The sequence below is a fragment of the Apiospora hydei genome, assembly GCF_038363865.1.
Source record: "Apiospora hydei strain CBS 114990 chromosome Unknown utg000006l_segment0_segment0, whole genome shotgun sequence".
Taxonomy (NCBI): Eukaryota; Fungi; Ascomycota; class Sordariomycetes; order Amphisphaeriales; family Apiosporaceae; genus Apiospora; species Apiospora hydei.
This window is the reverse complement of record NW_027117365.1, coordinates 1,811,458-1,833,263: the sequence shown is the minus strand read 5'-3', so window position 1 is coordinate 1,833,263 and position 21,806 is coordinate 1,811,458. Positions and strand designations below refer to the sequence as shown.

The window sequence follows — 21,806 nt, the reverse complement described above, 5'->3', positions numbered from 1 at the left end:
ATAATAATAAAACCCCAGGGCTTGGTGTTATGTATACACTTCTAATGGAGGGTCCCCCCAGGTTGGCCTCCCCCGTCTCGACCAATAGTGGATAACTCTCAGTGAGCGAACGTGAAAGCCGCCCCGTCCATGCCGGCGGCTACCTGGTGATGTCCCATCATACCATAGTCTAGGTGCATCATTCCGTCGTGAACGTTGCCAAATTGTCCAAAGTCCACGTCGTCGGGGCTGCCCCAAAAGCATTCCATCCAGATCCCAGAGTCCGTGCTGGTCCAGTAGGCCCATCATACCAAAACTCTCAGTCTCCAGCCCGATGGGGGACATGTGCAATTCTGAGCCGTCTGCCATGAGGATGTTGCGATCCGTCACCAGTCGCTGCAGGGGGCTGTGGGGCCCGAAAATCCGGCTCCAGCTGCCGCGATGCCTCGTACATTCTCCACACAACTTCTCGGCTCCTCCGGGCTGCGAGTGACCAGTCCTGCATCGAGTCCAGTAGCTCGAGGATTGTCTCAATCTGCTTCTGCCAGTCGGCCACCCGCGGGCTGTCCCACTGCCAAAATATGCTGACCAATGGGATCATGGCCGCCTGGTACAGGAACCAGACTGCGTTCCAGCCGCTCATCTGGTTGCGTGTCCATTCCCGGGCGATATCCTCAATGGTTTGTTTTGCTAGGTCGCGGCACGCTTCAATGGCTGCGATGTCGTGTTCCGGCGCATGGGACGCACCACTACTCGCTAGGTTCAGCAGAACCGGCCTGTGGATGAGCATACGCAGATTCTGGTATCGCCATTTCATGATGCAGCGCGCAATGTAAAGGGGCTCGGCGCAAGGATCACTGGTCCGTAGCAGCCAAGGCAAGTTGCTGTACCAGTTGACCAACTGTCCATCAAGGTTGCAACGATCCTCGGCGCGAAGAAGTGGAGTGATTGCCAGCATGTCTTGGATACCCGTGGCGATCTTGCAGAACTTGATGTTCTCGATCAAAGGAAGGATCCCGGCGTGCTGCGCCGAGTCGCGGCCTGAGCTCATACCGGCTTCGGGGGACGAATGTTGATGGCAGGGCCCCAGCGGCCGAACGATGGTCGGCCCATTGTTGTTGTAGCCCAAGTGTCTAAGCAGAATAGACTCCACCATGTTCGCCTTCTCGTCTCAGCTGCAGCAAACTCGTTGTTACTGCCACTTGGACCATGGGCAAGGCTTTCGCGGTGAAGCCCCAGGGCGCTGGCCATCCGGATGGCAGCGCCAAGAACCGAGTTGGCCATATTCGGACGGTTTATATAATGCAGGTAGTAGCCACCAATCAGAGCCAAGGACTGGACAGTTTCGATATGGCTGCTCCCAAGAGAATCCATAGGTAGATATTCCATGGCTCTGTTGTAGTAGTTAAAATGGTTATAGTCGTCTGACTTCATGGCTGCAATGCTTCCCATAGCAAACACCATGTTAAGCAGAGCAAGCCAGGGAGCGTCGAAGCGTTGACCTTCGAGGTAATCGGCTCGGAACGATGCCTCGTCCAACATTGGGATGAAAACATGAATTCTCTTGAAGTAAGCGTCGATCAATGTCTGACCTTTCCAAGACCACGGTACCCGCTGTGGCTCCTTCGAGGTCGACACCTTCTGCTTGAGGATTGGCATGTTGTGTGCCATCTCAACACTGTTGAGGGGCGGCGTGAGGGAATTGCGCAAGCCCGGCTGCACCTTCAGCATCACCATCAGGGCTGCTTTGATGGATGAAGCACCCAGGTACGAGGCCTGTCGATCTACCGAGAGAGACAGAGCGTTCACGTCGTCAGCCTCGGCTGGGATCGGGTCCCGGCCACGGCGTTCCTCGTCCCATTCAAGGTCTCGTACTGGGATCTGCTCCAGGCTTCCGATGCCTTCGCTTGCCGACAATGAAGGCGAACCCATCTCCGCAGACATGGGTGATGTGTGAAGTGGGGGAGATGGCAATCCATTCGTGGCATCCAATGTCGGCCGATCCAGGAGGCTGAGCAGTTCTTGACGCGAAAGAGGCAGAAGTGCCTGCATTTCCTGGTTGGGATATAATCGTTTCAAGATAGACCGACATTCTTCGAGTGACTGTGATAAGGCCTCGAGTGTTTTCCTCGAAGGAATAACACGTTGGCGATGTTTATCGTAAAAACAGCGCTTTGGGGCTCGGCTCGAAAGGCATTGCCCACAGGGCTGTTGGCCGTCACACCGACTGTTATGGTGGTATCAGCCCTGTGTTGGACGTCTGATGGCTTCCAGGAGCACTTACATCTTTCTACGCTTGCACTCGGCGCAGGCATGTGGTGTGGTGATGCGCTTGGCCGTGCCGTTACTGTTGGTCTTGGTGCCATCTGCAGAGTCTGTTGATTGCTTTCGAGGAGTGACTCCCTGGACTGCGAGGCGTCAGCATATAATCAACGGCGTGAAGGTGTTATGCTTATACTCACAGGTATGAAACATGCCACCTTGGGTGGGGATGGGGATGGACGGCGCCATGTCCTTGACGTTGGCGTCGAGTGGAGTACAGCAATATAGACCGAAGATCAAGCCCGATCAGAGCCTACCAGAGATATCTAAAAGATCTGCAAGACTGGGCGTGCTTGCCAGACATCATGCCTTAGCTGGGAGACGGGAGATGATGATTGTTTATATAGTGCCCTCATCCTGCATCGCCTTGATGTGGGGTCATGGGAAATCTGAAGAATCCGGGGATGGATGTCTGAACCGTGTGGAGTAGGCTGGGTAGGAGGCCCTCATTCCCGCTCAGGTACAGAAACCTGTGTGTTCATGAGTACTTTGTATAAGATGCTTGATATACGACGTGGCAGAGACACTGGGCGGGAGCAATAGGGTACACGCGCAGCTCCACCACTCCGAGCACCACCCACATCCACCTTGAACAGGTACCAGCCTGTGGCGAACGATGCGGTAGGCTGTTCCCCTTTCACAGAGGATAACATGATGCACATATTGGTGAAGGATGTGTGATGTGTACAGGTATTAGCGCGGTGCCAAGTGGCTTGCTGGCGGAGAATATGTGCACATGTAGCCTACAATCTGTCTCATCAGGATAGTATATTCGAGATCAGAGTAATTGCATAAGGGTGAAGGGCACGGGTTAAGTGGCGTAGGTTCGTTGCAGGGGTTATGGCTACTGCCGATCCAGGGTTCCAGGGCACACCAGACGAGTCGCGACCTGACATAAGACATTTGCCAGGGACAGGGGGTGACGCTTGGTGGTGTTCTTTGCAGCGGGAAATCCCACAACCCACTGGGACGATTGGAAGTAGCTTTGTGGGGAAGCATGTAAGGCTAGGTAAAGGAGGAGACGAAAGCGACAAGCAACAAGGTACATACATACCTCACCACCACGAGTGGTATTGAGTACCGTAACAAGCCAATGCTTGCAATGTGACCCTCGGTTGGGAACCCCATAAGTTCCCCATGGCGGCTAGTATCGCCGGGGGTGCTAGTCCACATAATAACCCACCCCTGACAGTTGAGCGCCCGACTATAAGGCTCGGATAAAATCGCTGTGGCCGGCGTGATCGAGAGACATCTGTATGCTGCGATGCGACTGGCTGGAGATTCATTCCTGGTCTCTCTCCCACCCCTGTCCCGCCATTGGGTTTCTCTATGAGGCCCCGCGAACCCCCGATCAAAATTTGCCTGGAAGGGTTGCAACCTCCAAAGTTGTTAAAGAACAAGACCCGTTCGTTAGCTTGGCGAGATGCGCTGTGTGCCAAGGTCATTGTCGGCCAGAAAGCCGAGAAAGTAAGCAGGTAAAATGGGCGGCGTGGGATTGCGGTTTCTGGTGCATTGTACGTAGGCACTGAAAAACGCTGCTCCCACGCCGGAGTGGTCAGTCAGACCATGACCTCACTGTTGAGCACACGGAGCCGGTCAAGCGGCGTTGAAAACTGATGTGGGCATGGCCTCGACGCGGACACGAGAGTTCTACTGCTGCAGTCGTGCTATGATTAGATCCGCACTATGGAGGGAGAGCAAACATGTTGTCGCATCAGAAGTCGCATAGAGAAACCGAACGATCAGCAACGGACTCCACGTGAAGTACCATCCAGGTCGTCCAGGCCGCAGTCTCGATGCCAGCGATACAACAGGCAAGGACTGAATAAATTGACTCCACGATGAACATCATCTAGCGGGTCTTTTTGAGTCCTTGCCACCAATTACCATGGCGCTGCAGATTCGAGTGCGCCGACTTGTTCGGCGATATGCTGTCATGCAGGAGCTGCAGAGCGTGCAATGATGTAGGGCAGCCGGGTGGCTTGTCTGGTTTCGTGCCGAGCAGTCCGGCCAGGCAGGGAGATTGTGTTGCTGCTAGCCGTGAGCTTTGCTTTGTCATGGCTGACGGGGCGAGGCCTGTACACGGACAGACAGGCAAGCAGACACAGGTTGCCAGATAGGATATCGGATATCGGATTGAGCGTATGTCTGTGTGTCGGGTGTGTCGCTTCATTTCGAAGGGTGGACCCTTGGGATGAACTGGAGGTTAAGTCCATGTCGAGGCTAGGCTAGACGGCTCGGCCGATCCAGTTTTTCCACGACGCCGAACCATTATTGGAGAAGGGCAGGTACGCTCTAGCGCTGATACGTGTGTAGATACATGCACTGCATGTTTCCATCATTCCCAAAGGCAGCCCGCCCAATTGGGGCACTTGCCCCGAGATAGGTCGGTAGGAGGTACACTTACACAGCTACCTGGGTATGTATGTAGGTACTGGTCGTAAGTGACTCGATGCTGGAAGTCAGGATATCATTTGATGTCACAGAGGCTTTGCACGACTGCCCATACCTACCTACCAAGATCAGCTGATTGACTCCTTGCAGCTTCGACGCAGTGAGTCTGTAGGTGTGTATGCCACTGCATCCGTAGGATTTCCCTGGGTCCCGGGTTTGGTGATTTACTTTACTTGGTGTCAGGCCAGAGTGAGTGGTGCAAGTACATCACCCTGGATGATATCGAGGGCATGGATGGCTGACTCAGGACAGTGTTGATGCATTCGGCGTCCCTGTCTACCCCGTGACAACGCAACCATCCACCCCAGCCATTCGGCTGCATTAGGTAACTCAAGACATTGCAGTAAAACCTCATACTTCCAATCCGGTAAGATATGCTTGTTATAAAGTTGGAGTCGACACCACCACCTGCATGCTGTTTGATATTCAGCCAGGCCAGCCAGGCCAGCCAGGCCGAAATCTTCCTCCTTCAAGGGGCCCTAGGATTTGGGAGCCGGCAACCCTATTGATCTGCTCCGAAACAACCGAACTAGCCCGGATACTCCTGGGCCAATACATGTTGTTTCTTTCTTGCGTGCCGCTCGATTACCCGTCCAGTCAAGTGCTCTCTCTTCCTCTGCCTGTCCGCTTCTGGGTATCCATGGCCGCTCACGCGCATTTTACCCCACATTCTTCCATTTCACCAGATGGGAATTGGTGTTGCGCTGCGAGCTGCATCTCACATGTGGTCTGTATGTAGTCAAGATTCTGCTGTTTGCATTTAGTCGAATGCGGAGTGCATAATTCGACAGGTGACACTTCATGCTCAAGCTCCTTTGGCGAGCCGCCCCCAATAGGCCGCACCCACCGCTGGGCATGCCAATTTGCTTATACCGAGGCTGCGCCGGCCTTGGCGAGTGCTTTCTCCCACCAAATGATAGGAAGAACCCTCGAGATTCTATCCATACAGCACGTTTCCAGTGGGCATGTCTGACGGAGACTATGCGCTTAGAGGGGTGACGTATCTGACTTATGTACTCCAGCCGCCTGGTCGCTGAGAAACAAAAAGCCACCTATGACACAAAAGACGCAAATACCTGCTTGGTTACGACAGCTAACCTCGGGCAAACTCCATGGAGTCTTTTGCCCTGCAGCTCATCCTCATATCTCGCTTGGCCTCGTAGACCATCCAAGGTAGAGAGCCTGTGTGTGATGGCTACTTGTTTGCAGACACATGACGACGTGTGTCTATTAGGCGAGTGGCCAAAACTCCGCATCACGACTTTGGCGATTGATAGTCCTGTCTCTCTATATTAATCGAGCAAGACCACGTTCCCCAATTAACTGCGTGGCCCTGGGTCCATCATATAAGACTAAAGATCTCACTGGTGTAGGATCATTCGAGGGGTGGTTACCACCCCAGACCAAAATAGACCGAGCCTGTCATAGCCTGGGGAGCATGCAAGACTAGGTGCCTATGCAGCTTTTTTTGCCGCCAGAACAATCTAAGTATCTTGTAAATTTTCCTCAACGGGCCAATCTGTTAACGTGCTGAGTGAAGAGGGGACAGGCCTTGGGAAATGTAGCAAACTCACGCTGCTTCTTGCCTGTCTCGCCCATTGTGGCCCTTGACTGGCTTGGGTTCCCGAAAATCCCTGAGATCCACCCACATTGTCACGATGCTCATGTTTAACGAGCCCAAGCGACGCAGCTTCACGGCTTAGCGAGAAGGACCACCTGACCCTCAAGATTATAGCTGTAAATGGGATGATCGAGTTGCAGTGACATACTGAAGGCAAGTACCGCAAAGCCCGCAGGCTTAATCTAACAAGCGAGTTGAGAAGACCAGAGATATCATCATATGCCTCGTTGGCCGCGTCCATCGTCGGCGTGTACTTTGAATCCCATGTATGCCGGATTGGCAGTCGAGGGTGATCTTTCGCTTACACCGCCAACCAGAAAGCGTGGAGAACATGCTGGGACTGTTTAGATTCATTCGGGGATATCAATAGAGAACCAGCGGTGCAACTTACCCCATGGGCATTTAGGGTTACTGCAACGTACACTATGTAGTGTCACCAACACAGCGATCACCATCCCGAGCAGTGAAGCTATTTACCTGGAGGCGGGACCCAAAATGACTTATTCCGCACAACAAGAATTGGTGAAAGGGGAATCCCCAGCCAGAAATGAGCATCGCCTACGTGGTTGGCCCACTGGGAAGCACGGGAAAGCTAGGCCAAGATCTGCATTGCATGCCTTCGGTCTGGCAATGGATGGAGTCGACAGCCAGGATACACTTGGTTTAAAAGGGAGTGAATCGGGGTCAAATTCTGAGTATCCATGGTCCCTGAACATGACTATTCTCATGTCTTGTGAGCGAGCTACCAGGATAGGAGTCTCGAGCTGCTGAGATCGGCGCTGCTCTTGTTTCTACCTACTCCTGCCCAAAACCATGTAACTGCATCCATCCAGAAGGTTACTGCAAGGGCCTGCGGTCCGAAAAAGGTCCTAGTCGCTGCAACCACGGCTGGGATGGTGTGCCGCAGTATCATCAGAATACCCGCCAAGCTCCAGGTCTTCCCAGAAGGGCCCACTAAACTCCAATTTCTCCATGTAGGACGCCTATCACCAGTCATGAACGCTGGGCTTCTACCTCACGCCAATACAGGCCTTTAATCCCTAGTGTCCCATCGATGGTCCACCCTTACAACCTAAGTACCTGGCACCGGCTGGCGATGCCGTCGAATATGCAGGTGTTGTCGATTGGTATGTACTGTTTCGTGATGATCTTGATGGCCTCCTGCGCCACCATGCCTCCTGTAAGTGCGGAAATGTTGTGCAATTCGCCGCCTGCAGCTCGAGCAACCTCCTCGCAGGCCTGTGAGATGCGCATATCGTCGGCTGCTGCAGGAAGACGGCTATGGGCTGATGCCTTTATCTGGTCGACAGAAGCCGCAGGCTCGTGGGTGGTTGCTGAAAGCGCGAGGTATATCGGGAAAAGGGATAAGGGCATCATGGTAACTTCGGCAAGGCTGTCATTTTCCTTTTGCTCCTCTGGAATACTGGTTAGCAGCACACAATAATATGTGACATCTGAAGGGGAGGGGTGCGTACCATAAGTCTTGCTTAGGTCTTGGTCGCCAGTCGTAGCATTGACCAGTTTAACGAAGGAAGCGTTTTTGCAGAACAGATCGACCTCGGCAGAGTCAACGTCCCCGCCACCTGAAAGAGACTTTGCTATTTCGAGTACCTCCTGAGAATCTTTCCGGGCTTTAGCCTTGTAAAGACCCTGCAATTTGACGTACACGCTGGACTGCGCTTTCATATCCGGCAAGCCTCCAGGAAGTGGCAAACAGCCGTGTTTCTTGTGAAACTCTTTGATGGCTCTTGCAATCACCCAGAAAGAGGATTTGGCATCGACCTGTGAAGTTGTCAGTAAGGTTCAACCTCCTCCTCACCAATATATACGTACATTACCAGAAGCCTTGTGGGAGAAAACCTCCGCCAGTGTAGACTCGAGCGTCTGCTCTTTGATGTTCCGGTTCACCGCCGCCACAGCTTCCTGGAAGTTCTCTTCCCCCCTTCGGGATTGTTTGTTCTTGCACTCTTTGCCACCATTTCCCGAAACTCGAGCTTGGCTTTGTACTCTGTCGGCAGCTTCCCGTCGTGGGTTTCCTTCCACTTTTCGAGATAGTGAAGAAGTAAGACAACATAAGGTAAGTGGCCATGCTCGTGATCGTCAAGCTGATCCATATCTTTGGTCATTACCTCAGCGAACTGTGCAAGTTCTGGCCACGGCTTAGTCAGGCGTAGGTCAATTGTTCTCTCCGCCTCAGGGTGAGTATCTACTATGGGGAAGGTGCCGGGCAGCTGGATGTTGAAGTAGGAGTAGAAGCCGGCTGAATGGATAGCAAACAACGGGGTATGATGCTGCTGCCCATACTCCTTCAGTGCAGCCAGGTCTTTGGGGCTGATAGGCATGGTGTATATGATGAGTGTGTAAGTCGGCGAGTTCAAAAGGACTTGGTCAAGCTCGACCGCTCCCTGTTTTACAGTTAGCTTACGCCTTCGTTCTTACGCAACCTAACCCCCTAACTTACCGGCTGCTTTGGGAACCATTCCCCCTGAACGTCAGGATTCAGTTCTTGGAGAAGCTCGGTGCAGCACTTCGATCGCAGCTTACCAAGGCAAGTCTCATCCAGGAAGAAGTTCACACCCAGATCGGCATTTTGCACGACAGCCTCGTCCAGTATGGTGAATCGACCTATGCCTATGATCTTGTCAGCTATCCATCACAAGATAAACCATTTGGTCGCATTCTGGGGTGCTGACCTACCTGGAAGTACCAGATTCTTTAAAGTCTCCACGCCGACAGTGCCGCAGCCTGAATTCACGAGCAAAATATTCGCCGACTCCAGAGCTGCTTGGCCACTGGCCGCCCATAATCGCAATTGGCGATCATATTTCTTTTCCTTGTCGGAAGGCCCATGGAGAATAGGGGTGTCTGGCTCATCACGATCTCGGTCATGTTGAGGCGTTAGTGGGGTCCGGCCGATGTTGATTGAGATGAGCTGTGAAATGGCAATGTGTTTGTTTCCGGCAATTTGATGAGTTAACAGTTCACTTCCAAGGGTCTAGAAAATGGTCGGATGCACTAGGGAAGTCTAGCAGCCTTTGTGTATTTGATGCACCTCTCTGCAACGGTTCAATTCGGTTTCGGAGATGTCGACGGCGTGCTTAGGCAGTTGCACAGTGAAGCTGCTCCCTTGGCCAGGCAGTGACGTTGATAGAAGTGGAGTCCCAGAGCGGCTAGCTATCTTATCGTGGGAGCTTAGCCACAAAGGAGCCTCTCACTTGTGGCGTAATCATGCGGTACGTACCCCAATTGTGGGCTCAATTGATTAGGTTAGGAAGTAGACTGGTCCAGACAGCTCAACCTTAGGTTCTATGACAAGAGGCTGCAGGCCTACTTCGTAGTCGCAACCAACATCTCGAGATTGGCCTGAAAATTTGTCCAGCTTCGAATGCTGTTGGAGTGTACTTTATATTCATTCCTTTTTCCTTCAATGGGGAGCTTGGTGTTGGTCAACTATACCCAGAGGCTTTAGTCCTGACATCGTGTCGTCTTTTCCCTTTCCTGTTACTGTGCTGGATGAGGCGCTCCGTCCTCCGTCTGCGTAACTGCTTCATCAGCCTTGTAAGCTTCGCAAACCGTCACGCCTCACTACTCCAGCCAGACGACCTTCGTTTGACAACTTCTATACAATCTTCGGTCTTCTATTTAATTACCACTCGGTCCTTTCCACCAACGGCTCGCGCGCAACGACATTCCGTTCCTGCTCAATGCCGATTCGCATCGCATCACGCTAAATACGCCGAACTCGAATCGACGGAAGGAGAAACGCAAGCAGACCACGTCGTGAACATGAATGGTTCTGGACCAACAACGCGCTCCTCGAAGCGCAAACAAGGCTCGTTCTTAGCCGACGAGCGACCACAGAAGCAACATCGTCTCAGCAACGGGAAAGTTTCACCCGGAGACAACACCCCTGAGCTGGTGATGGGAGATGCCCACGAGACGGCTGACGAGTGGGAAGAGCATGGCGCATGTTACCCACTCCAGCCTGGCGAAAGTGCAGAATGGCAGGATACCGTTGAAAAGGTCATTAGAAATGTTGTCTCAATTCGTTTCTGCCAAACATGCGCTTTCGACACAGACCCTGCGTTGACAAGCGAAGCCACCGGTTTCGTAGTCGATGCTGAGAAGGGTTACATCCTGACCAACCGACACGTTGTTGGTTCTGGCCCGTTCTGGGGTTACGTCGTGTTTGATAATCACGAGGAAGTAGACGCCTATCCAGTTTACCGTGATCCGGTCCATGACTTTGGTATCCTGAGGTTCAATCCAAAGGCTATCAAATACATGCCTGTCTCAGCCCTGACGCTCCGGCCTGAGTTTGCCAAAGGTGCGTGAACAATGTTCGTGCCGATTCGTTGAGCTTCACTAATGAAACAGCAGTTGGCGTCGAGATCCGTGTTGTTGGAAATGATGCCGGCGAGAAGCTTAGTATTCTGTCCGGTGTCATCAGCCGTCTTGATCGTAATGCCCCAGAGTACGGCGAGGGATATAGTGACTTCAACACATGCTACTACCAAGCCAATGCCGCTGCCAGTGGAGGAAGTTCCGGCAGTCCCGTGGTCAACATTGATGGATTTGCCATAGCTCTTCAAGCCGGCGGAAGATCGGATGGTGCCTCGACCGACTATTTCCTCCCATTGGATCGACCTTTGCGGGCCCTCAAGTGCATACAAGAGGGAAAACCCGTTGAACGGGGCACAATTCAATGCCAGTTCCTACTGAAGCCCTTTGATGAATGTCGCCGACTTGGCCTCACTCCAGAGTGGGAGGCTGATGTACGCAAGCAGTTCCCAAAGGAAACAAATATGCTAGTGGCTGAGATTGTTCTACCGGAGGGTCCATCGCACAACAAAATCGAAGAGGGTGATGTCTTGATCAAAGTCAACGACGAGGTTTTGACCCAGTTCATCCGCCTTGATGACATTCTCGATTCCCATGTGGGCAAGACAGTCCGCTTTTTGCTCCTTCGAGGGGGTGAGACGATCGAGGTAGAGGTTCAAGTTGGAGATCTGCACCAAATCACGCCTGACCGATTCGTCTCAGTTGCTGGTGCAAGCTTCCACAGCCTTTCGTATCAGCAAGCGCGCCTCTACGGCGTTGCTTGCAAAGGTGTCTTCGTATGCGAATCTACCGGGTCTTTCCGTTTTGAATCGGCAGATAATGGCTGGATGATTCAATCTGTCGACCAAAAGGAAACGCCTGATCTTGAATCCTTCATCGAGGCTATGAAGCGAATTCCCGATAAGAAGCGAGTGGTCGTCACATACAAGCATCTAAGAGACCTTCACACCCTCAACACAACAATCATCAATGTTGACAGGCATTGGTCGACCAAGATGCGCCTTGCAGTGCGTAACGATGTTTCCGGTCTATGGGATTTCACTGATCTGGCCGATGCTCTGCCCCAAGAGCCTCCCGAATGCCGCAAAGGTAGCTTCATCCGTCTTCAGCACACATCGCACCCTGCTGTCGCTGATTTAGTGCGAAGCTTCGTACACGTCAGCTGCACCATGCCTGTGAAGTTGGATGGTTTCCCAAGAAATCGGAAATGGGGGATGGGTGTCGTGATTGATGCTGAAGCAGGCCTCGTTGTGATTTCGAGAGCCATTGTGCCCTACGACCTGTGCGACATTTGGATTACAATTGCCGACTCGATCGTTGTTGAGGGCAAGGTAGTGTTTCTGCATCCTTTGCAGAACTATGCCGTCATCAAGTACGATCCTAAACTGGTTGATGCTCCAGTCCAGAGTGCCAAGCTAGGTACCGAATACCTCACTCAGGGGGCCCCCACAACGTTCTTGGGGTACAACCGCAGTGGCAAGATTGTCCACACCGCCACTACGGTCACCGAAATCACGGCCGTTGCCATTCCAGCTAACTCCGGGGCACCGAGGTATCGTGCTACCAACGTCGACGCCATCACAGTCGATACCAACCTCAGTGGCCAGTGTGGAAGCGGTGTTCTTGTTGACAAGGACGGCACAGTCCAAGCACTCTGGCTCACCTATCTAGGGGAGAGATCCGCACACAGCTCCAGAGATGAAGAGTATCACCTTGGACTTGCTACGCCAACTCTTTTGCCTGTGATATCTCAGATCCAGAAAGGCGAGGTCCCCAAACTTCGCATACTCTCTATGGAATTCAGGGCGATACACATGGCTCAGGCACGTGTGATGGGGGTTAGCGAGGACTGGCTGCACAAGGTCTCTGAAGCCAACGAGCATACGCATCAGCTTTTCATGGTGTCCAAGCGGACATTTGAGCGTGGCAACAAGCCTCAAGTGCTTTTGGAAGGGGACATCATCCTGACCTTGAACGGCAATATGATCACCCGTGTTTCGGAGCTGGATGTGATGTACTCGCATGACATACTCGACGCTGTCATTGTGCGGAAGAGCAAAGAGCTCCACCTTCAAGTGCCCACTGTCACGGCAGACGATGTGGAAACTGACCACGCTGTTTCCTTCTGTGGTGCGATCTTACATGCACCGCATCATGCTGTTCGCCAGCAGATTAGCAAGCTACACAGCGAAGTATACGTTTCCGCCCGGACTAGAGGATCGCCGGCGTATCAGTACGGGCTAGCACCTACCAACTTCATCACGCACATCAACAACAAGCCGACTCCGGATCTCCAGTCGTTTTTGGAGGCTGTCGTCAAAATTCCCGACAATACTTGTAAGTTCACCTTGTGCTGGTACATGGAGCAAGGACGTGTATTAACCTAGTTTAGATTTCCGGATCAAGGCAATGACATTCGATAACGTACCGTGGATGATCACGATGAAGAAGAATGAACACTACTTCCCAACCATGGAATGGATCAAGGAGGCGTCTGCACCCAACGGATGGAAACGTGTCACGTATGAAGACAACCAGGTGCATGAGGGAGAGCCAACGGAAGGCTTGCTGCCGATTACGGCCGAGGATACTGGCGAGCTAGATGAGGCTGTCGGTGGCATCTGACATGGATTTGGTGTGGCATCATGAGATGATATAAGACGAGATGAGACGCCTCTATTTCCAAGGCTCATGGAGGCAGATCGGATTTGTATAGAAGCCTTTTAATTTCGTGTAACAACAATTGCTTGCACTTCGGGGAGAAAGCACGAGCCTTTCTTATTGCATCCCACGTACACATGCCACGAGTCGTCTTGCTCGCCTTGAGTGATTGCAGTGGACTTCACAATCAGCGGCATTGTGTTACATACTCGGCCTTGTAGTGTGTTTGCCAGTGATCTGTAATCAAGCCATGCCTGACCTTTTCAAGCAGTACACAGGAGGTCATGGCATCTATGTAGTACTATATAGCCATTTACGAGAGTCTTCTTGTTGATGGAGTGCTCGCCTATCTCACCTGTAGCTCGATCAGTACACTATAGACTACTAGAACAGACGGTTCTCCCACATACGACCATATCCTGCTGAATACTAGCAATCCCGTCCGCTCTCCCATATATAAGCAGCAGAGAGCCGAATTAGTACTAGGGTCGGTGACGACCTGGGAATCCTCGGTGTTGTATGTTTTGCTGTTTTGCTCTCCTTTTTTTCTTCTTCTTTTCTTTACCCTTCAGTTTGTTGTGATGGCGGTAAAAGCTTCATTGGCCTTACTTTGGTATCGAAATGTGTAAGTGAAGTATGCTGTGCTGGGTGGGGCCGAGTTCGGCTGTCCATCTCAGTGCTAACCGTACTGCTGGTCTTTGGGGGTGCCGTCCTTACCTCACTCTGCATAAATCACATCACGGCCTTGTGATTAAGGTATCTGGTCCGGCTAGCAGCTAGGTGGGAAAGTACCGATTTAGCCACCAGCTATCCCACCGTTTACGTGAATTGAAGGACAAGGACAGGACATTTTGGTGGTTGAAGCTTTGAGGCTCTGCCCACTAGAAGTAGGCAGATTCCGAACCTAAAAGCGACAGGGGTCTCCGAAAAAAGCAAGTGGGCTGCCTGGCTGGCTGTACTACTATTTCTGGGGGTGACGTTTTTGAGTCATCTTGGAGGGGCAGAGCCAATTTGTAGATCTCCTTCAGCGACAGAGCTGAATCCCGAACGTCTCGCTCCCCTCCCCTCCGCTCCCCTCCCCCCACGCAGAACTTGCAACATGGCCAACGTTCAGGATGGCGCCACCACGCGCGACCTGCCCCTACGAGGGAGCAATGCCGACGCCGAGTCTTTCGAGTACGTCTCCGATCCGCACGAAAACGAGAGACGGCTGCGCGGATGCGCCAATGTGTCTGTCCCCCGATTCGAGCCGTGTTGCTGACCTACCTTTCCTTCCCCCTCGTTTAGCATCGTCGCGACCTACCACCGCCTGCTGAAGGAGGACCCGGATCTGACCATGCCCATGGCCGCCATCGAGGCCCTCATCGAGTTCCTGGGCCACTCGCAGGTCAAGACCGTCTACGAGACTATCGATCTCGTCAAGACGCAGTCCGAGAAGCTGCAGGCCGCCGTCCGCAACCCCATCGCCCTGAGCCACGGTACCGACCTCTTCAGCCAGTACCTGATCATGTCGCTTAAGCAGCCGGCATCCTCGTCATCGGCATCCAACGGCGGCAGCAGCAGCAAGCTCGCCTCCCCGCCCCTCGACAACCCCCACGAGAGCTTCGAGGTCGTCCGCCAGCACCTCCTGCGCAACAGCCGCCTCTTCGCCACCCGCGCCAAGAACGCCCGCGAGCGCATCGCCGCCAACGGCCGCAAGCACCTGCACGACGACACCACGATCCTGACCATGGGCGGCTCGCGCGTCGTGGGCAACCTGCTGAGCCGAGCCGCCGCCAAGCACGACTACGGCTGGTACACGGACCCGCCCCGGCGCTTCCGGGTCCTCTACGCCGTCGACCCGGCCCTCCAGGCCGAGAGCGACGGCGTGGTCCAGTCGCTGCGCGCCCAGGGCATCCAGGTCGCTACCATCCCCTTTACCGCCCTCGCCTACGCCATGGGCCAGGTCGACAAGGTCATTGTCGGCGCCGAGGCCGTCACCGCCAACGGCGGCATCATCTCCAGCATGGGCACCTACTCGCTCGCCGTCCTCGCCAAGGCCAGCCGGAAGCCCCTCTACGTCGCCGCTGAGCAGCACAAGTTCGGCAAGACTTTCCCCGTCGACAACTTCGACTTCAACTTCGACCAGGAAGTCATCAACTTCTACTCCGACAACAACAAAGAGGACAAGGCCAAGAAGGTGCCGATGCCTGATCCTGTCGACTTCACGGTATGTTCAATTCACTTGTTGTCTGGGGCTTCATAACTAACGCATGCTGTCTCACAGCCCCCTGAGCTTATCGAGGCTTTCTTCGCCGACCACAAAGTGCTGACCCCTGATGAGGTCGCTAAGGAGGTTATTGATATGTTGATGTAAGGCGGCGAGCTTGGTAGCATGGAAGAAGGCGTGGCAGGCGTACGGCAGGCATATGACGGTGGTTTTCAGAAAGAGCTACACGTGGTATTATTGATTTTATACGATCACAGACTTGGCCAGTCTGTTGGTTCGCATCGCTCGGCGTTACTGGTATAGGACTTAGACCAAAAGGAGGAGAAAGAGATATCCCTATTGGCTGAACGAGACGAATGGGAGCTTTTAGTTATGTGTAGTGCAGAAAAGCCCCCAATATAGGCGTTTACGTGATCTGAAGCCGCAGCTTCCACGACTGGTGGCAATTCGATAATTGCCAAAGGGGTGGCTGCTGAACAAGATCGGGGACACCACCGATATTAGATCAACAGTTGTTCCATGCGTTGAACATATCCAGCCTGGTCTTCCACAGCGTAATAAGCATAAAAATGTGCCACGCCCATCTCCACCAATTAGACTATACATGAAACATCATGGAAACAGTGTCGAACAAGGAACAATTTTCCTTTACAGCAAAACCCGGCCCCAATGACCTTTTCAATGCATACAGAGGTATTTACAACTCGAACCCCGATGAAACCATGCATATATGAGCCGTGACAGGGGCGAAGTGATGACCGCGCCGGCCAGGCAAAGCAGGGTTGAGGGCTGCTTGAGCTGTCCGCCGGTTGTGATGCCCAGGGTTGAATACTGGTTGCCACCACTGCTTACGGTTCATCCCCTCCTGATGTAAACACCACTTTGTTCTACAGGTCTCGGACCAGTCGAGCTCCGCACCAAGCATATAGGTAGTTGCGCTGGTACCAGTTGACGCTGAAGGTAAAAAAAAAAAATAGTTAGGTAAGCATGCAACAACGCGAGGGTACATGGGCAGATTTGTCTTACAATGACTTCCGGCCGGCAATTCTGGGGTGTGTGGCCCACGACCCACCAAGGACGACGTTGTGCTTGCCATCGAAGAAGTCGGCTAATTTGAAGTTAGCTGGATATGTGAAAAAGTAAAATAGACAGGCGGGAGTTCCAAAGGGGCCCATACCTGTGTATCCAGGGTACAAGGCCATGGGCTCGAAGCCTTCATGCTTCTGCAGGGGGAGCTGGTCCATTCCCAGACGCCTCCCATCTGGCCTTGTCCCGCGAGTTGGTCGCCGTGGGCCGTCACGGCGACTGGGTGCCAATGATTGAAACCGACATTGGCATCGGTCAGGTCAACAAAAAGACCGTCGCCCTCGGACGACTTGCTGCTGACCAAGGTTGAGTCCTTGGATGGCGGGGTTTCCTCGACACCATTGTTGACGAGATGCCTGGTCATGCCAGAGTTAGCTCTCAATCTCATCTTATGGTGGTGAGCAAGGATGATGAAAGAGAGCACATACCCATTTACAGCCGGGACCGTCTTTCCAAGCGTACGCTCGGCCTGTTCCTGTCTCATGTAGTCAACATGGGTGTAGACGCTTCGGGCCTCTTCAAGGGTCGGGATACGACCTCCCATCCAGGCGGCACAACCAGCTAGCTCATCATACGAAGCAAAAATGGGCCAATCGAGTGCGTATTTGAGGGGTACAAGCCCGTATACAGTCCGGACAGACTTGCCCTCCAGAAAGGATGTGGGCACCGCATAGCCATTTTCGACATGCCCATTGGTGTGGCCGTCGGCATTCCCATTAGTCTTATTACCTGCCCACGAGGCGGGCAACTTCGTCGCCTTGGTATCATACATGTATTGCGCATACTATTAAAGTTAGTTCTGCACGTAATAGGTCGGTGGCCGAGTTTACCTCTTCGTTGGTGATTGGGCGTCCTTTGGCCTGGAACGCATGCACTTTCGCCTCTCTAGCAGGCTTTTCGTTGTCCCTGCAATGACCATCAGTGGCAGCCCAAAGTTTGACGAATCATGTATACATACCAGCCGAAATGCCCCTGAAAGTCAAGCTTCTCTTGGGGGTCGTTCATACCGATGACGATGCATTGCTCGGGAATGTCAAACCAAACGTTGTCCTTTCGCTCATTGTAGGCCTTTTCAGCGAGAGCCTTGAAGTCTGGGACAGGTGTATGAGAAGGTGGCCGGGTTTTGTCGCTTTGCAACATCATGTAGAGAAGTGTCTCCATGTGCATGATCTCGTGCTCGAATCCAACCCATATGGCTCTCCCTACATCCCTGGGGATAGAATCCTGGCCATCTCCGTAGAGCTTGATGAGTTTGGCCCGCACTCGCTCCTGGTAACTAAGAATCGCCTCGACGGCAGGCCACTCATCCGGGATCTCTGAGTGGGCATGACAATGATCTGGGTTATCGACGTCGGGGTCGATGCCTCTTTCGAAGATGGAGTGGTAGAATGCCGGCTCCGTAGGCGCCAGTTTGGTTACTTTGCCGAGTTGAATGTCCAAGAACGCAGGGATATGGCCCAAGTAGAAGATGCAGGCATTACGCAGCTTGATAGGCTTGTCAAGAAGCTCTTCATTTGGCAGCATGCGCTGTGTGACGGTGTCCCAGCTGGACCATAGGTTCTTCCAGTCGTCAAGGGACGGGAGAGTCGCCTGAGCATACTGAGAAGGCTTCCGGCCGAACTCCATGGTGGTGGGCTTAGTCAGTAAGTGCAACCCTACAAGTTGGGCATGTCAGCTCGGTGGGATCAAGTGGAAAATGGGTTGATGGTAGGAAGGAGGAGCCCGGCCACATTTTATTGGTATCATGATGGCAGAAGAAACCGGGTGAAGTGCGCAATATGCACTACTTGAAGAAGGCATCCCGAGTGGTCTGACTATTCCCACGGGAAATGTGGGGGAAGAGTGCTTATTCGTCCAGACGTCCCTCGAAGAGATTTGTGCCCAAGCTTGCCTCGGGTCGGACAGCAGAACGGGAAGAAAAGAGTAGCTCACCGTATTCGTCGCCTTCGACCATCCATCGGTCACTTTCAACCACCCCGGCAGCTCTCCACAAATTCTGCATCCCATCTTTCGAGTACTTGAGACTCTGTTCCACTTGGATGCGTTCGTGGGCTTTAATGGTCTCGCCCAATACCGTCGTATCACGGACAGGCGAATAGAAGGCTTGGTGCCGCCCACCTTCATTGTCGTATACATATTCTCCGATCACCTCCCAATCTTCAAGTTTAAACTCCTCGCTCCCCAGCACTTCATTGGCATGCCGGAGGCCATTGAGAATGAACCTGGAGGGATACTGTCAGCCAGAACCCACAGAACCCATCCGCATCGTGACTTACTGGTGGGTGATTCCTTCGCGATCTGTATGGCAGCGTTTAGTTTGGATCCAGAGCTAGGTTAGTAGTACTGACCATTGTAGGCATGACTGCCACAAAGTCAGTTCAGTGCCGAGTGATCTGGCTCCAAGCGTACGTACTAAACTTTTGATGGGTTGGTGCACGAGTCCAGCCCAATCACGATGGTATCGGCCGGTTCAAGGACCTCGGTGAACCCTCTGAGGAATTCAGCTGCTTCATGCCGATGGAAGTTGCCTGTGCACATCACAAGTCAGAGTGAAGCAACATGTATCGTTTGGATTGCTCACCAATGCTGGAGCCAAGACTCATGATGCATTTTCTCCTTTTCGCAACATCGGGTTTCTTTAGCCATTCGCGGCCATCATCGTAAGTGCCAAGTAAACCGTGAGTCCGCACATGACGAAACGTTGGGACCTGGCGGAGCGTCCTGTCCAGCTCCTCCCGGCTCAAGTCGAGGGCGTAGTAGTCGACATCTCTGCCGGCATCTTCCAAAGCCTGGAGGAGAAGAGAGACTTTCCTCAGATTGCTGTCGACGTGGTTAGATATCGCATACCATGAATGTGATGGTATGTCAACTTACCCGCTGCCAAGTTCAACCACCATAGAACCAGAAGGGATGGATTTGGCAACAGCGGCGGCCGAACGACGCAGGACTTGGATCTCGTAATTGGTCAGATAGTACTCCTCCAGATATGTGATCTATGCATGGTCAGCATGCCAGCACGCGAAATGTGGCGCTGATGAGCTCATCTGACCTGTTCGAAGAGCTGCAACCCCTTTTCGTCGTAAACCAGCAACGTAGGGAGCTTCCGAGGGCCCTCCTCGGGCCGGAACAGCTTGTGTATCTCCTCTTTCAGATTGATCTCAACGGCGGCTTGTCGGATATCGATAATATCCACTTCCTTGTACAAACCCCCGCTCTTTCCCGCCTTGTGGTCCGAGGCAAAGGCCTGGGAGTCGGGGAAAACGTCAACAGCGTGAGACTGCATTTTGTTTTCTTCTTTTTTTTTGCCGTACAATGCAGTAGGTCGAGCGAGTCGTGTTGAACGATAACTCGAGAGGCGACAATGAAGGCTTGATTGGACGGGGTTCCGAGGCAGGTGATCAGGTAGAGAGATGTAGGACGAGGTATATATGCAACGCGGGTGCGAGTACCTGGATGCAACAAGCTTAGCACGGCGATGTTGGCCGAAACCTTAATGGGCCTTGCTGACGCTGGCGCAGTAAACAGTTAGGGCAACTCGGGATGATGATGTCAATTTACATTCGGTCGAAACCCGCTATGTCGCCTTACAGTGCGTTGGGTGCAACTATCATCCGAGGTCTCCTCTCTGGCTCCATTCGGTATCCAATAGGGCTGTGCAAACCAAGAGTCCCAGGTACGGGACCAAGACTAGCCGTTGAGCAGGCGGGCAGGCGGGCATCTGGTCCACGGATGCTGATGCTTGCCGGCCACCCCCTCCCCCGCAATGGGAAAGCCGAATCGGTTTGTCATGGTTTGCAGCGATCTTGGGGGTTAGTTTGACTCGGATTTGTTGGTAGAGCTGAATCCATGTAGGGCCTCTAGGAGTCTAGGTTTGGGTAGACGGGTAGTGATAGCGTGGGAAGGTAAGAGGTCGCTTTGCTTTGGTGCCTGGAAGGAACAAATCAGGCGAGGTCTAGGAGGTCCAAAGCTACGAGTTGAGCCCCACGCCCCGCAAACCAGGCTTTTGCACCTACTTGCAGCTTGCAGCTGCTGGTCATCATGGTTCTTCGTCTCAAGTACATTAGGTAGGTATGTAGCCAGCCAGCATCAACAGAATGTAAGCCAGTACACCACACGTAGTTAGTAGGTAGGTAGGTTACACGCTGCAGTGCTGGTACTACCTACCGCGTTGGGACAATGGACTGCAATTCAGTCGCTGCATGTATGTTGGTTTCACCACGCACATACTTTTACACACGACGTACACTATAGAAACATTTCCATGTGATTTGCGCAGCGCTTGTAACCAGTGACCAGCTGGCTTCGGATGACCCCCCCGCCCCCATCCCATTCGAACCATCGCTACCTTCGATATCACTCTCTGGTTGCAGCGGCCACGCAGGGCAACGGTAATGTTTGAATGGGTTGTTTCCATGACCAAGAATCAGATGGAAAGCGACAAGCGAGAGTGGGATGCCCATCCACACTACTGCGTGCATGTGTAGTAGAGTAGTACAGACCCCGATATGACTGGTGCGGAGCGGGTGGCGGGCTCGTTGGGACGGGGTATATGAATGGGATCCACGCGCCTAGACACCACCAGTTCCCACATTATGTAGCAGTAATAGCAGGCAAGACCTTGTCCGGAGAAATCAGATCTTGATTGTTCCTACATACCGAACATCACGCTGCCAGGCCAAAGTTCCCTTCCGGGGATGCCGAGCGAACGCCAAACCAAACGTATTTGCGGGCACGTGGTGGAAGATGATTGTATGAATCGCTTGACGAGGACGAGTCGATGGCGATTATATAAGCGCACTTCGTAACCCGTCGTTGTCTTGCTGCCCCTGTGATAGCATGCACACACGTCATTTCGACGTAGAATGGGGCCACGGGCGGATATTACCCCTCAATAGGGATCCCTCTCTACAACTCCTCGAGGGGAATGCGCTCTGGTCTATGTAGGCCTGTATGTCGGGAGATGGGACCGCGTCTCACGCGGAGGTTTCTCGCGAATGATGTGATCCTTGGCGGGAAGGCATCGCTGCTTTTTCCACCCGTCAGTGGAAGTCAAAAGGGGAGCAGGGAGGGAGCTACAAGTAGAAGAAGAAGCGAAGTAGAAGAAGAAACGAAAAGGTCCCAAGGAAGCTCGAT

General features: G+C 53.0%; 5 protein-coding genes across 5 annotated transcripts; 2 read left to right on the top strand and 3 right to left on the bottom strand.

The window, feature by feature from the left end:
• Window positions 1-298: 298 nt before the first annotated feature.
• Window positions 299-2,490, bottom strand: PG997_007763 (uncharacterized protein; the record flags this gene model as incomplete). The annotated part of the gene is made up of 4 exons (XM_066812078.1): window positions 299-1,112; window positions 1,166-2,206; window positions 2,264-2,387; window positions 2,442-2,490. The coding sequence occupies 4 exons, from the start codon at window positions 2,488-2,490 to the stop codon at window positions 299-301; spliced, it is 2,028 nt and encodes a 675-aa protein (XP_066667420.1).
• Window positions 2,491-7,441: 4,951 nt separating this feature from the next.
• PG997_007762 (uncharacterized protein) lies at window positions 7,442-9,308 on the bottom strand (the record flags this gene model as incomplete). Its single annotated transcript, XM_066812077.1, has 6 exons — window positions 7,442-7,791; window positions 7,852-8,158; window positions 8,210-8,318; window positions 8,366-8,781; window positions 8,838-9,007; window positions 9,074-9,308. Coding segments are annotated over 6 exons (1,587 nt in total), but the record flags the coding sequence as incomplete, so codon positions are not given.
• Window positions 9,309-10,162: 854 nt separating this feature from the next.
• Window positions 10,163-13,342, top strand: PG997_007761 (nuclear serine protease 2; the record flags this gene model as incomplete). The annotated part of the gene is made up of 3 exons (XM_066812076.1): window positions 10,163-10,703; window positions 10,754-13,054; window positions 13,110-13,342. 3 exons carry the CDS (start codon window positions 10,163-10,165, stop codon window positions 13,340-13,342), a joined length of 3,075 nt encoding a protein of 1,024 aa, XP_066667418.1.
• A 1,135-nt stretch (window positions 13,343-14,477) lies between these two features.
• PG997_007760 (translation initiation factor-like protein eif-2b subunit alpha) lies at window positions 14,478-15,734 on the top strand (the record flags this gene model as incomplete). The annotated part of the gene is made up of 3 exons (XM_066812075.1): window positions 14,478-14,608; window positions 14,666-15,587; window positions 15,645-15,734. 3 exons carry the CDS (start codon window positions 14,478-14,480, stop codon window positions 15,732-15,734), a joined length of 1,143 nt encoding a protein of 380 aa, XP_066667417.1.
• Window positions 15,735-16,284: 550 nt separating this feature from the next.
• On the bottom strand, window positions 16,285-19,956 carry PG997_007759 (C-type lectin protein; the record flags this gene model as incomplete). Its single annotated transcript, XM_066812074.1, has 13 exons — window positions 16,285-16,541; window positions 16,614-16,695; window positions 16,765-17,029; window positions 17,102-17,457; window positions 17,504-17,579; window positions 17,632-18,328; window positions 18,606-18,895; window positions 18,950-18,971; window positions 19,022-19,035; window positions 19,087-19,201; window positions 19,255-19,493; window positions 19,548-19,666; window positions 19,723-19,956. The coding sequence occupies 13 exons, from the start codon at window positions 19,954-19,956 to the stop codon at window positions 16,285-16,287; spliced, it is 2,766 nt and encodes a 921-aa protein (XP_066667416.1).
• Window positions 19,957-21,806: the final 1,850 nt, after the last annotated feature.